Source organism: Prunus dulcis, chromosome 1 (assembly GCF_902201215.1).
Source record: "Prunus dulcis chromosome 1, ALMONDv2, whole genome shotgun sequence".
Lineage (NCBI taxonomy): Eukaryota > Viridiplantae > Streptophyta > Magnoliopsida > Rosales > Rosaceae > Prunus > Prunus dulcis.
Genome location: NC_047650.1, coordinates 20,186,184 through 20,200,551, shown reverse-complemented (window position 1 = coordinate 20,200,551; position 14,368 = coordinate 20,186,184). Strand labels below are relative to the sequence as shown.

General features: G+C 39.3%; 2 protein-coding genes and 1 non-coding gene across 3 annotated transcripts; 2 read left to right on the top strand and 1 right to left on the bottom strand.

Annotated features, from left to right (window-relative positions):
* Positions 1-873: 873 nt before the first annotated feature.
* Positions 874-946, top strand: TRNAK-CUU. The gene has a single exon. It is a non-coding gene; the product is annotated as a tRNA-Lys (tRNA).
* A 492-nt stretch (positions 947-1,438) lies between these two features.
* LOC117615088 (transcription factor bHLH137-like) lies at positions 1,439-3,470 on the bottom strand. Its single transcript, XM_034344091.1, has 7 exons — positions 2,924-3,470; positions 2,646-2,810; positions 2,489-2,554; positions 2,307-2,375; positions 2,100-2,189; positions 1,885-2,013; positions 1,439-1,768 (listed from the first exon to the last, which is right to left on the bottom strand). The coding sequence occupies exons 1-7, from the start codon at positions 2,933-2,935 to the stop codon at positions 1,703-1,705; spliced, it is 597 nt and encodes a 198-aa protein (XP_034199982.1). The 5' UTR covers positions 2,936-3,470; the 3' UTR covers positions 1,439-1,702.
* Positions 3,471-7,800: 4,330 nt separating this feature from the next.
* Positions 7,801-13,914, top strand: LOC117612130 (RNA polymerase II C-terminal domain phosphatase-like 3). The gene is made up of 9 exons (XM_034340879.1): positions 7,801-8,957; positions 9,071-10,501; positions 10,827-11,408; positions 11,509-11,655; positions 11,743-12,011; positions 12,111-12,222; positions 12,346-12,603; positions 12,910-12,956; positions 13,052-13,914. The coding sequence occupies exons 1-9, from the start codon at positions 8,277-8,279 to the stop codon at positions 13,113-13,115; spliced, it is 3,591 nt and encodes a 1,196-aa protein (XP_034196770.1). The 5' UTR covers positions 7,801-8,276; the 3' UTR covers positions 13,116-13,914.
* The last annotated feature ends 454 nt before the right edge of the window (positions 13,915-14,368 follow it).

Sequence of the window (14,368 nt, the reverse complement as noted above, 5' to 3'; positions counted from 1 at the left end):
CTGATTAATTAACTATCATTTTTCAGGGAGCTTAATTGAGATGCATAACCTAGGAGTGGGGGATTCCCTTTTTCTGTTTAAAGATGATTGGCGCGGGTCATATGTAAGTGTTTACATATACACCACAGCTTAGTAACTAATTATAAATTAAATTCTTGATAATTAGTTTTAACTTTTCTCCAGGTTCTCCGAGCTAAAAGGGACGCTATGCGAGAAATAACTTATCCAATCATGCAGACCACCCTTATCTTGAACCCAAGACCACCTTTTGATCATTCGCAGGTCGTCTTCGGTGTTATGGATGCAAACCCAAGTAATTTGTTGGATGCCATCGGAGCAGCTGAGATGTTCGCTGTGCCAGCTGTGGTAGATCGTCTTCAAACAACAGAGATGGAGGAGGACAACGTTAATGTGAACATGGATATGGCGGATGCAATGAGTTTTCCAACTTTCGATCATCAAACAACAGAGGCTGATGAGAACATTGACGTTGATGCAATAGCGTTTCCATCTTTGGATGAGGATATTGATCGGTTTTTTATTCAGCCACCGCTCTGTTCCAGTGATTCTGGCACCCATTATACTTACGACCACCCGGTCGACGAGTTTTTTGATGTCGGAGTGGAACAGATGGAGCCATTCTATGGACATCCTGGAAGATCGCCAAGTATTGAGTTTGAGTCCATTAATTTCTCTATCTTCGACTGAAACTCTCATGTAATCGCGTATGAATCAAGACTAGGTTATGTTATATTGTTACTTTGTAGTTTTTTATTTTCCTTTGGTTCTATGTTGTTGGAATGTATATATGTGATCAATAATTTATCTTTTTGTTTGTTTTATATAAAGTGGGGTCGAATTGTAAGTCAACTAGCCCGTCTAGCTCAGTTGGTAGAGCGCAAGGCTCTTAACCTTGTGGTCGTGGGTTCGAGCCCCACGGTGGGCGAAATTACGTTGGTTCCTGTTTTAAATTCTGGCTACGCTTTTTTGGGCCGGAGTTGTGATTTCTGTGGGTTTTGACCCTTTTATTGACTCAATTGACAGAACCCATTTGTGCCCTACAACCCAATACGTGTGGTGAATTATCATTTCAATTCTTGGGTCACTTTGAAAGCTCCATGAGTTGAAGATTTGCAAACATTTTACAAAAGTATGGAATTGCTGAGCTCATTGCTTAACCAGTCACCATCTAATTACTTACCATATCTGCTGGCAACAAATTGGTCGGTGTCTCAGTGAAAGGTCCACAATACAACAACAGATGAACCTTTGGTCATTGACGTCAAACTTTTAGAGTTTCTGTCTCATGACACGTAGCTGGTGAGGTAGTAAAGAAACACACATGATACATGCACTTCACCCACATGACAACAGTGACATATCAATGTTGTCACTGGAAAGTGGTTGATTCATTTTAAGAAAATAATAATAACAATAATAACTTGCAATCGATATCTCAATTTCAAAATGCAGAAAGTCAAGGGAAAACCAACATTCTCTACAATGCAGGCTAATTAATGACAACATGAAAAAAGGGGCAGGTGATGCTCCTCATTAATTTTCAGCGGAATGGGCAGAGGACACTGGCCAAGTTTAAAGCAGTTGCGTTTCCTCTATTTTCTTTCTTTTTCCTGGTTGCCTGCAATGAAAAAGATGCAGAAAATGACATAAGAAAGGACCGTTTTCCTAATTTGATAGCAGCTTAGAAGGTCCACGAGTGGTCTAATCCAGCAGGCTGCTTTCCAATGTCCTCAAAGCTTCCACCATCCTGAAAATGTTTATCAAATTAGGAGATCAAATCACTCAGTATTTTATTTTTTATTATTAATTCCAGTCTTTGTTTGCATGAACTTTCCTCATCAAATTATTAAGTGTAACTACTACCTGAACCTGAGGTATTAAGCTGGCTTTCTGATCCTCTGTGAGTAATAAGGAAGCGAACGTACACGGCGGTGCAGCGTCTGCCAAATACCGGAACTGGACGGAGCTAGGAGGCTCCAAGCAACATAGTCTCTGGGGGATTTATGTTTATGTTGTTGGAATTAGTACAGTTAAAAGGAGATTATAAATGTAGTTATGTTAAGCTTCCATGAAGCTACCTGATCTGAAGCACATGGATTTGTACTTGGGTTCAGCTCACAGTCATCATATAGCATGGCATCCACAAAAGCAAGCTCTGCTGCAAGGCACTGAGCAAGGAAATAGGCTGTGGTTACTTACTGGATCATAATAATAACAAAGCAAGCTGCTCCTAATTCTGTTTTCTTAATTAATGTTGGTACTAAATAAAATTAGTAATGTATTACCTCAACTTGATTCTGTAGTAATTGAACATATTTGATGATCTCATCCAGTACATGAGCCTTGCCATTTATCTATAATCATGATGTAAAGCAAAAGATTTAAACTAAGATCAGCCGGTAAACTCTGATTTTCTCTGAGAAAAAGTCATAAACAAGAAACAGTGACTTAAATAATTTATCAGTACCTGATCACAACCAGGAACAAGAGACTGCAAAAGTTTCATTCTCACACTGATTTTCTCTCTTCTTGCCTGGAAACAACCATTTGAGAATTGTATCAATTTTCTGTTCTTTTTAAGAGAAACATAGGAGATGGATGAAAGGACTTGCAATTGCAAATACCCTTTCAGCAAGGCTGTGACTGTCAGTTGCTTCACCCCTTCGTGCTTTCACACGGACGCCATTTCTTTGGACCCCTTCAGCAAAAGCAGCAGCAACTTTGCTCTGTTTCTTTGCTTCACTCCCATTCTGCTTCCTCTGTTTCTTCCCTTTGCGCTCTCCTTCTTCCTAACCAAGATTAACCGGCACACAAAAAACAAGCAAATAAAGCCACCCAAATACTGAGGGGAAAAAAATTCAGTTCATCAAATGCAACATAAAATGCATGTAATGTAAGGTACCTCAGAAACCATTTTCTTCCTCTTTTTCTCCACTTGGGTTTTTTGGAGCAGCCTCAATCAATCCTGATCACCACCCCACCACCACATATATGTTTGAACTTTCAAGTTTCAAGATTTTCAACGATGAAGGATGATGAGTCTCTGTACTGTGAAAGTGACCATTCCAATTTCCACAAGAGCTACTTTTAAGAAGCTCTGTTTATTAATTAATAAGGTTTCATGCATTTGGGCATGCAGGGGAATCTCCTGAATTGTTTTCTCCCATCTGAGATATATAATTGGAGAGAAATAGGCGGTGATATAGATGGTTGCTTTATTTCCCTAAATAAGCTAGACAAATTCTTGGCTGTTGGCGCACGAAAGACGAACCAAGAGCTTCAGGGGAGGAGATATTGGCAAAAGGCGAAGAAAAGGCTGCCATTGAGTACTTTGGGTTTGAATTGTAAAGTAGATGGGTCTGGTTCTTCATGATGGATGCATTGGCTGGAGCTAGAGTGGGCCTTGTTTAAGGATGAGAGAGAGAGTCTGAAAGAGAAAGGAGCTCATCATGTAAAATCTTGATTCTTGTTCATGGCTCTGTCCAAACTCCAACAGTAAGCTTATTTCTCTCTCCGTCACTTTCAGTTTTTTTTTTTTCGGTTGTCTTTTTTTCTTGGATTGAGATGGTACTACTTATTTCCAACTCATGACTCCAATAGCCCATTGGATTAAGTCATCAGCCCAATAAAATAGACCCCATTTGTTTATTTCTTAACTATGGCTATCACATTTCTAAAACATTTCTAACAAAGAAGTTCTATATGCTCTCGAGGTTGACTCACGGGCCTTTTGAAAACTCCATAAGTTCATTGCTTTCATTTATAAAGCGTTATTTTAAGCTACTCTAATATACAGAAAGATGGTCGAACTTAAATGCGAAACAGCGAGCAAGTATACTTTATTAATCAATTGATCTAATTCACCTGTGCATCACTATTAGTTGGTGTGGTTTAGTCCATTTATCTTGTCCATTTTGTCCTTGAAATTGAAATTCTTGGCAAGGCTTTGTTTGCCCCCATTCGGATTTGCTACACCAATTGTGTTCAATGCTGTAAAGAGTTAATTCAATATGGTGGGAGGAAAATGATGGTGCTGAAAAAGCAAAGCAAACATCAATTCGGGAAGGTCGAATTTTCTTTAATATTTCTTGGCACTATTTATGTCTTTTATTACGCACTCGGGCAAGTGGGTGTGTTAGTGATTGGACATGTTGAATTCTCAGTCAAAATGGCCTTTCGTTTTAGGGATGCACTGTGCATGCCCGTTCGGTAGTGGCTTTACAATGGCTACCTAACGACAGACCAACCTTTTACCGAGCATAAATTATTATTAAAAAAGAAAGGAAAAAACAATGTGCAAGAAATCCGACATGAGTTTTTTTTTGTTAAGTTTCTTAAACAACATAATAAATTATTATTCAAAAATTATTTATAAACCTCTACTTTGTTGGAAGAACTCCGAATTCAAATAGTTATTTAAGAGATTAAAAGTAGTTTATTTGCTACTAGTGGGTTGAAAACGCCTGGCACTGATGGGTTTTCTGTTCTTTTTTATCAAAAGTATTGGGATCTTTGCTCTAAAGATATCATTTCTCTTGTCAAGGATTGTTTTGTCATAGCTTCTCTCCCTGAGCACCTTAATGATACTTTAATTGCTTTGGTTCCTAAGGTTGAAAGGCCTCTTAATATGGCTCAACTTAGGCCTATTAGTTTATGTAATACTTTTTATAAAGTGGTTTATAAGATTTTAGTTTCTAGGCTTCGTCCTCTTATGACTAAAATTGTTAGTCCCACTCAAGTCAGTTTTGTGCCAAGGAGATATATGGTTGATAATATTGTGATTGCTCAGAAGATGCTTCATAAGTTCAAGATTGCTAAAGGACAAAAGAGTTTTATTGCTTGGAAAATTGATCTTTCTTAGGCCTATGATCGTTTAAGTTGGTCTTTTATTAGAAAGGTTCTTTGTGAAATTGGTATTAGGGGGAGAGTTTTGGAGCTCATCATGCATTGTATTAGCTATATGCAGTATAAAGCTATTTTAAATGGTGAGTTAACAACTGATTTCTCTCCTAAGTGTCGTATACGACAAGGAGACTCTCTTTCTCCTTCCATTTTCGTTCTGTGAATGGAAAAGCTCTCCCATATAATCTAGCAAAAAGTTCTTGACCAAAGTTGGAAGCTATGCAGATTTGCCTAGGAGGGCCCTTTGTCTCTCATTTATTTTTTGCTAATGATTTGGTTTTGTTTGGGAAGGCCTCTATAGAGCAGGCTTTAGTGATGAAGTGGTGTTTGGATGATTTTTGCTCCCTTTTTGGTCAGAATGTCAATTTTGAAAAGTCTATGGTTTGTGTATCCCCTAATACTTGTCCTGTTTTGGCTCAGAATATTGCCTATATTAGTGGTTCTCCTTTATCAGATAATCTTGGTAAGTATCTTGGAGTTCCTTTAATTCATACTAGAGTTACCAAAGATACTTATTAAGAAATTATTGATAAAGTCCAAAAAAGCCTCTCTTATTGGAAAAGCCACACTTTGTCTATGGCTGGTTGGCTCACGTTATTGCAATCAGTCACCTCTGCTATTCCTATATATTATATGCAAATTGCTATGTTGCCTGCTTCTGTTTGTAACAAGCTGGATCAGTTAAATAAGAATTTCCTTTGGGGGCATGCCTTTGATAAGGCTAAGGTGCATCTTGTGAATTGGGAAACTGTGTGTAAGCCTAAGTGTGCTGGTGGTTTGGGAGTGAAGAATGTTGCTTGGATGAATCAAGCTTTATTGGCTAAATTTGGTTGGAGACTTCTTCATAATGAACAAGGGCTTTGGGCCAAAGTTCTTAAGGTTAAATATTTAAAACACTATGATATATGTATCTGCTAATGAGCATCAGTTTCATAGTTGCTCTAGCAGCTGGAGGGGTGTGTTGTTTGGTGCTAAGCTTCTTCCCTCTGGTGTTAAATGGAGAGTAAGTTTTAGTGATTCCATTTTATTTTGGATTGATGTTTGGCTGGGTTATGGTGCTCTTATAAATTATGCCCTCATTGATTTATCTAAGGAAATGCTCCATTGAATGTGAGTGATTTTTTGGAAAAGGGTTTATGGGATATTGCTTTTTTTCAAGAGTGTCTTCCTCTTGATATTGTGCTGATGATTACTAGTATTCATGATGGTTTCATTGATAGTGGTCTTGATATGTGCATTTGGAGGTTTACTTCTAACGGAAATTTTTCTGTGAAATTTGCCTATCAACTGTTTTGTCCAGTTGAGGCTGGTTCTAATTGGCAATGAGAGTTTATTTGGAGGTTGCAGCTTTCTCCTAAGGTTAAGACCTTCCTTTGGGTGCTTTGTCATAAAAAGCTCTTTACTAATGCTCAAAGGCAATGTAGAGGTATGGCAGTTTCTGCTTCTTGTCCTCGATGCATTTATCCAGTCGAATATGTTGATCATTTGTTTAAAGGTTGTAGTTCTTTCTTTTTAATTTGGAATCAGTTTGATAGTTGGTTTGAGGAATCCAGTGTTTCTTATCCTAATTTTGATGATTGGCTCTTCCATAATTTGCATTCCAAGAGATCTTTTTATGACTAGTTTGGCTTGGAATTTGGTGTTTGCTATTAGCCTTTGGTTCATCTGGAAATGGCGATGTAAGCTTGTTTTTTAGCATGATTTTTTGCTTCCTTCTGAGCTGTAGCAAGTGATTCTGCAGTATGTTAAGGATTGGCTTATAACCACTAAGTCTATCTCTGTTCCTCTTCATCAGGGTGTAGTTTATTTTCATTGGCAAGCCCCTTTGCCAGGGAGTTGTAAGGTTAGTTCTGACGGTAGTCGAAAGCATGCTCTTGGTTTCATTTGAACTGGGGGTCTGTTAAGAGATCGTGCTGGTAATTGGATTAAAAGTTTTTCTGTTAATTTGGGTGTTGGGTCAATGATTGAGGCTGAGTTATGGGGTATTTTTTGGGGGCTCCATTTAGCTTGGGAAGCTGGGTTTCGAAGTGTGGAGGTTGAATATGATTCTAAGTCTGCTGTGGTTCTGTTACAAAATCCTACTAGTCATACTCATCTTCTTTTTAGCATTATCAAATGCTGCTATTTGGTGATTCAGAAGGAGTGGTGCTGTTCTGTCAAGCATATTTTTCGAGAACAGAATTTCTTTGTTGATTCTTTGGCTTCTATGAGCCATGATCTTCCCTTAGGTTTGCATGTTTTGGATTTAGCGCCTGGTGTGGTTGTTGAGCTTCTTGCTACTGATGCCAGAAACTTGGCTAGTCCAAGGATGGTTGTTGTTAGTTCTTTTTGTGTTGTTTAGGCTTCGGCACCCTTTTTACCAAAAAAAAAAAAAAATCATTATTTAAGAAAAAAGAATTATGCTCAATCGACATCGTATTTGGATAGAAATCTAATTAGTACAAACTATCAAATTTAGGTCATGATTGAATTATGACTCATATATAGCTTTCCGTATCATATTTAAATAAAAATCGGATCACTAAAAGACTTGGTAATATAAAAAAGAAAAAAGAGGGGATGGAGAGCTTTATTATTTTTCTTTAATTTCGATTACTTTTTGAGGAAATTAAAGCAATTAAAGGTAAAATGAGCCAAATATTTGAGGATGTGACAAGGAGTGGATGCAAGTTGCATCTACGTATTGATGGGGTTTGAACTATTCACATGAAATTTCAGACTTGAGAGGAGGGCAAAAAAGGAAAACAAAAAGAGAAAATAGTGTTCGGGCGGCCCGTCCATCCAAAAGTCCAGGTCATGAGCCACAAACGAGTCAAATTACAAACAAAACTTCCACCACCACAACTAAATTACCAATTCCTTTCGTAATGGGGTAAATGGCTTTTGTCATTAAAAAGCTCACCAGGGCCCTCTGTATCTTTTTCGGATTCATGACGTGTACGGCTCAGATTCAAACTCTTCCGTGTGCTAGATTCCCTCGTCCTTATAAACTCCTCCCTCTTCATCCCCGTTCTTTACTCTCTCATCGTCTTTCCTCTTATTTTTATGTATTTCTTTTATTTTTTTCTCTTCTCGATCCGAATCGTAAATAATACCCAAGATCGCGATCTCAAAACTCTGCCAAACAGATCTGAAACCAAAGTTTCCACACAAAAATTCAATCCTTCTTCTCTTCTTTTTGTTTCTTCTAATCCAATCTAATTTACCGCGCTAATATTCAGATCTCTGGAAGAGAAAAAAGATAAAAGAACAAAAAATAAACCCTAAAAATTCAATTTTGTAAGAGATTGTATAAATACTTCGTGAAAATCCTTTTTGGGTGTTCGTTGAAGTTGAATAATTTACACCTATTTATGGTCGTTGCTGGATCTAATTGTACTGGGTGGAACAATTTCAAAGAAATCGAAGAAACCCTAGGGGGTCTGATGGGCAAAGATGAGAGTGCCAAAGTTGTTGAAGATGTAGAAGAAGGTGAAATTTCCGATTCAACTTCAGTGGAGGAGATCAGTGAAGAAGATTTTGTTAAGCAGGAGAAGCAGGAAGCTAAGGTTCCTCCCATGGAATCCAAATCTAATGGTGGAGATGCTTCTAGGGTTTGGACGATGCGCGACATCTACAACTACCCTGGATTTCGGGGCTATGGTTCCGGGTTGGTGAACCTCGCTTGGGCTCAGGCCGTACAGAATAAACCTCTCAATGAGCTCTTTGTAATGGATGTTGATTCCGAAGAAAAGTTGAAGCGATCGTCGTCTTCGCTGTCTGTGAATTCTTCTAGTAGAGAAGATAGGAGCAATGCGAAGGAAGTGGATAAAGTGGTGATTGTTGATAGTGGTGATGAAATGGATGTTGAGAAGGAAGAAGGGGAGTTGGAGGAGGGTGAGATTGATTTGGATTCGGAGCCTGCAGATAACGAAAACGCTGCGGCTGGCGAAGCCAAAGATGGTGTTTTGAATTCCAATAATATGAACATCGATAGTTCAGTGACTGATTTGAAGAATGATCCTCCTCTTTTTTCCCCTGAGCAGATGAAAGAGGTGAGCTTTTATTTAATCGAGCTCAGCAACTTTTAGCTGTTTTAGCGTAATCAGTTTAGGATAATTGTTGATATTTCAGAAAGTATTGACATGGTTTCTATGTTTTTTCTCAGATAGGGGTGATGATATCGTCTGTAGATTTCCCTGATGTTTTAGTCCGAACTAAAGCTTGTATTAAAGAGAATGAGATACAGATTATTGGTGAGGTTAATAATAAGGATTCTGATGCTTCAGCTGTAAATGCTAGTCATGCACTCACTTCTTCAGCTAATTTTGCTTCAGACTCTGCTGTTGTTCATAATAATCCAATTATGTTGTCTGAAGTTCCAAGACCAGGAGTGTCTAGTTTAAAGGGTAGAGGGGTCCTGCTTCCCCTGTTGGACCTTCACAAGGATCATGATGCAGATAGCCTTCCTTCGCCCACACGAGAAACCCCTTCATGTTTTCCCGTTCAGAACACATTGGTTGTTGCTGATGGGATGGTAAAATCATTGTCAGATACAGCTACCGCTAGGGTGGCACTGAATGCAGAAGATTCTAGATTGCATTCTTACGAAACTGAAGCTCTTAAAGCTGTATCTTCCTATCAACAAAAGTTTAATCGGAGTTCTTTTCTCATGAGTGAAAGACTTCCAAGTCCAACCCCTTCAGAAGACGGTGGTAATGGGGATGATGATACTGGTGGAGAGGTTTCTAGTTCTTCTGCTAGCAATTTAAGAACTTCATGTCCTCCTATTTCAGGACGGCAAATTGTTTCTCCTTCCCCTATCCCTGTAGGCAGCCTCAGCATGCAAGGACGGGCTACTGCTAAAAGTGCTGCCCCTCCGAATTCTGAGCCTAGTATGACCATAAAAGCTTCAGCTAAGAGTAGAGACCCCAGGCTTCGATTTGCCAATTCTGATATGGGTGCCTTGAATCTTAACCAACAACCCTCGACAGTAGTGCATAGTGCACCTAAAGTGGATTCTGTTATAACGTTAAGCTCAAGAAAGCAAAAACCCCTGGAGGAGTCTAGATTTGATGGTCCTGCATTAAAAAGGCAAAGGAATGCATTGGAAAACTCAGGGATTGTTGGGGATGCAAAAACTGCTTCTGGAAGTGGTGGCTGGTTGGAGGACATTGGTGGCGTTGGACCTCATTTAAATAGCAAGAACCAGACTGTGGAGAATGCAGAAACTGATCCCAGAAATGTGGTTAAGGTTTTAAGTAGTCCTAGTACTGTTGATGGCAACACCAATGGCCCAAACAGTGCAAATGAGCATGTGTCGTTGATGGGTGCAGGCACGGCTTCCCTGCCTGAATTATTAAAAGATATCGCTGTGAATCCAACCATGCTGTTAAACTTACTTAAGATGGGACAACAACAAAGGGTAGCTGCAGAAGCCCAGCAGAAGTCTGCTGATCCTCCAAAAACTATGACGCATCCTACAAGCTCAAGTTCAATACTGGTATCAGCTGCATTAGGGAATGTTCCTTCAAAGACCTCAGGGATTTTGCAGACACCTGCAGGAACACTTCCCGTTAGTTCACAAAAAGCTCTCATGGTGAGTGCTTACTTATATCCCTTCACCTAACTAGATTGAGCTAAGCATGTGCTTCCTTTGCAATTTTTTTCCTACTTTTAATGATCTCTATGATTATTCCAGTTTTTTTTTTTTTTTTTAATAACTCGTTAGATATGAATTTCAGAATAATTTCTTCGGCAGTAAACCCAAATTCCGTTATTTTAGTCACATATTGTAAATTTTTATTTTTATTTTTTCTGTGGGAGGTTTTGTTAGATTTCTTTGTTTGCTATATTTATTCATGAGCCCCATTACAAGTAATGCAGAAACTCCTTGCATTTTGAATAATTTACAACTTTTGCAGGATGAGTCCGGAAAAGTCCGCATGAAACCCCGCGACCCTCGCCGTGCTCTACATGGTAATGCACTTCAAAAGAGTGGGAGTTTGGGACAAGAGCAGTTCAGAAATATTGTACCGCCATTGTTGGCCATCCAGGGGAATAAGGATAATCTGAATGGTCAGGCGGATAAGAAGCTAGTGACTTCACAATCATTAGATGCCCCTGACATTACACGTCAATTCACAAAGAGTCTGAAAAATATTGCTGATATTATGTCTGTTTCTAATGTATCAACAAGTCCAGCAATAGCTTCTCAGAGTGTTTCTTCCCAACTAGTTCCAATCAAGCCAGAGAGAATAGATCAGAAACCTGAGGAGCAGCGTCCGGAAAGTATTTCTGCTTCTGAAGCAGCTGCAGCAGGTCCCTCTCGTTCGCCGGTCATGTGGGGAGATGTTGAACATCTGTTTGAAGGATATGATGACCAGCAAAAAGCTGCTATCCAGAGAGAGAGAACAAGGAGGATAGAAGAACAGAAGAAAATGTTTGCAGCACACAAGCTCTGCCTTGTCCTAGATCTAGATCATACACTTCTTAATTCAGCTAAGGTAGTGTCTTGTTGATGTATGGAGTTGGTCTTTTGTGGCCTGTTGTTCTAAAGGGGTATTTCCTCTATAATTTTGTTATAACTTAGTTTATCCTTTTCAGTTTGTTGAAGTAGATCCAGTACATGATGAGATTTTGAGAAAGAAAGAAGAACAGGATCGTGAAAAACCACAGCGACATCTCTTCCGATTTCATCATATGGGAATGTGGACCAAATTGCGGCCTGGGATCTGGAATTTTTTAGAGAAGGTAATTTTGAATATAATTTTATGCATAAATTATGATTTTCTGGTTTATTTGAAAGTGGAGTCATTGCGTTGCCTCTTTGGACATCAGGCTAGTCAACTTTTTGAGTTGCATCTTTACACAATGGGGAACAAGCTATATGCTACGGAAATGGCAAAAGTGCTAGATCCAACTGGGGCCCTTTTTGCTGGACGAGTTATTTCTAGAGGCGATGATGGGGACCCTGAAGATGGTGATGAGAGGATTCCCAAGAGTAAGGATCTTGAAGGAGTTTTGGGTATGGAATCAGCTGTTGTAATTATAGATGATTCTGTGAGGGTCTGGCCGCATAACAAACTGAACTTGATAGTTGTAGAACGGTAAGCATTCCTTGATTTATGATATAAACTTTACTGTCTTTGTGTTTTGATTGGCTTGCTTTCCTTTTTACCCAATGCTTATGTATTGTTATTTTGCAGGTATACCTACTTTCCTTGTAGCAGACGACAATTTGGGCTTCTAGGTCCTTCACTTCTTGAGATTGATCATGATGAGAGACAAGAAGATGGGACTTTGGCATCCTCATTGGCGGTGAGGATGCTGTTCAACTCTTTGAGATTGCAAATAATTGGACATCTTTCTGCTTGATTATCTGTTCATTTTCTTCTTTTGGTTTTTAAGAGGATACATAATTATCTGTTGTTCTGGCTATAGGTTATTGAGAAGATACATCAGCTCTTTTTCTCCCATTCCTCCCTAGATGAAGCAGATGTTAGAAATATTCTAGCCTCTGAGCAACGGAAGATTTTGGCCGGATGTCGTATAGTATTTAGCAGGGTCTTTCCAGTTGGTGAGGTCAAACCTCACCTACATCCTCTGTGGCAGACAGCTGAGCAGTTTGGTGCTGTGTGTACCAACCAGATTGATGACCAGGTCACCCATGTAGTTGCCAATTCCCTTGGGACCGACAAGGTACTGTTTCTCACAAGCTCTGCCATTAGAACCAACTTCTAAGACTTGAAATATTATTTAGGGGGATTATTTAGATATCTTATGTGAGGTATACCCAGCCTCACTCTCGATAACTGAAAAAAAAGAAAGAAAGAGAGAGAGAGAGAGAAGAATAACCCAAAACTCGATCGCCTCTTCCCAAAAAACCCTAAAAAAGGAAAGAGAAAAAAAAGGGAACTATTTAGAGATATTATTTCAGTGTTTTCCCTTCTTCCCCCTGTTCTGCTTTCTTTTGAGTTGAGGCATGACATTAATTGTTTTGATCAGGTGAATTGGGCTCTTTCTTCTGGAAAATATGTTGTCCATCCTGGCTGGTGAGAGATTAGATCTTTGCTTATTTATTTGTTTATTTTTCATTTCCTTGGATTTTGGAATTTGACATGGCCCTTTCTTTTCCATTATGAACCAGGGTGGAAGCATCGGCTTTGCTGTATCGGAGGGCAAATGAGCAAGATTTTGCCATTAAACCATAAACAATCACCACCCTAACCCTTTTGATAAACTAAAACTGATTAACAGAGAATCAAGAATCACCCCCGGGATGGAACAACCCCTTAGGTCATGCTGGGAGCAGCCAAGCCTAAACCTGACCCTGCTTGGCCTTGTTTTGATTCACATTTTCCTCCCATGAAGTGGCAGTTGCACATTAAATTGCCTGCCAGTTTTCTTAAGCATGGGAATCAACCTTGAGCCCCCAAAGTTTGCCTTCATGATGGGTTGTATCTACAGAAGAGGAATGAGGTGGGGAAGCTCTGGTTGAGCTTGGTGGTTCTGGTTGGGCGTTGAGGATTGTTTCCCTATCAAATTAGGGGTTTCCCTATTGAATAAGAGAGATTGCTTGCCTGACAAATCCCAGTCACTTGGGGGGAACAAGGATTGTGTACAAAATGCAAGTTTTCAAGATCCAAAACGTAAAATAAGAGATTGAAATCCAGAGACAAACCCAAGTGATGCTGGTTGGAACTTGGAGGTAAATTACAGTAGATGATGACAACGGCATGAAGAGAAATGTGGGGATAGAAAACTGTATATTGGGGTGGGGGGCTAGCAAGGGAGAATTGGTCATTCAAAGCTCGAGGCAAGTACTTGGATATATAGTCGGGTCATTTTGGGGGGAAAATGACCGGGCTGGTTTGTGATGGTTGCCTGGTTGAGCTAACTTTTCATTGAACTATTGCATCCGACCTAATTAAATTGGTTTGCCAAAAAGAAAACACCCTGAATAAACGAATTTTAATACACAAATTATCCAATGAAAGAATTTCTGCCTGACTTAACTTTTCTTTCTTTTTCAATATCTGTAGGCAAGAATATCCTACCTGAATGCTTTTCTTTTTACATTTTTTTGGGGGTTTTTTTTTTTCTGCCCAGAAATCTCAATCAATTTTGAATGATGCTGACTGCCAAAGTTCTATGAGGCTTTTTACGAGGGGTAGTTGTCAAGAATTCAATGAGATTACCACTTTTGTCACTCGTAGGGGACTTCTGCCTGGTTTACCCGAATAGAAAAGTAACCCAATGGGTTACCTAAAACTTGTTTGGTTGGTGGGAAACCCAAAGAAAATAATAAATTCCCATTGAGGCCAAACCTGTGGACCCGAGCTGAGCTTGGGATGAAGCTTGGGATGAGGAGGAAAGTGAAATTAGCATCAAATCAGTAGGGATGTGGATCAACCTCTTGTCTATTTTATGTGATCCCCAATCACCTCACATTCTATTCCAACGG

Bases quoted from the DNA above. Each gene is read 5' to 3' on its own strand.
- LOC117615088 (XM_034344091.1), bottom strand. The intron at 2,555-2,645 runs GTATTTGCAATT...GGTTGTTTCCAG, and splicing joins GTCACAGCCTTGCTGAAAGG to GCAAGAAGAGAGAAAATCAG. The intron at 2,190-2,306 runs GTAATACATTAC...TTCCTTGCTCAG, and splicing joins TACTACAGAATCAAGTTGAG to TGCCTTGCAGCAGAGCTTGC.
- LOC117612130 (XM_034340879.1), top strand. From the start codon at position 8,277: ATGGTCGTTGCTGGATCTAATTGTACTGGGTGGAACAATTTCAAAGAA. The intron at 8,958-9,070 runs GTGAGCTTTTAT...GTTTTTTCTCAG, and splicing joins CCCCTGAGCAGATGAAAGAG to ATAGGGGTGATGATATCGTC. The intron at 12,223-12,345 runs GTGAGGATGCTG...TTCTGGCTATAG, and splicing joins CTTTGGCATCCTCATTGGCG to GTTATTGAGAAGATACATCA.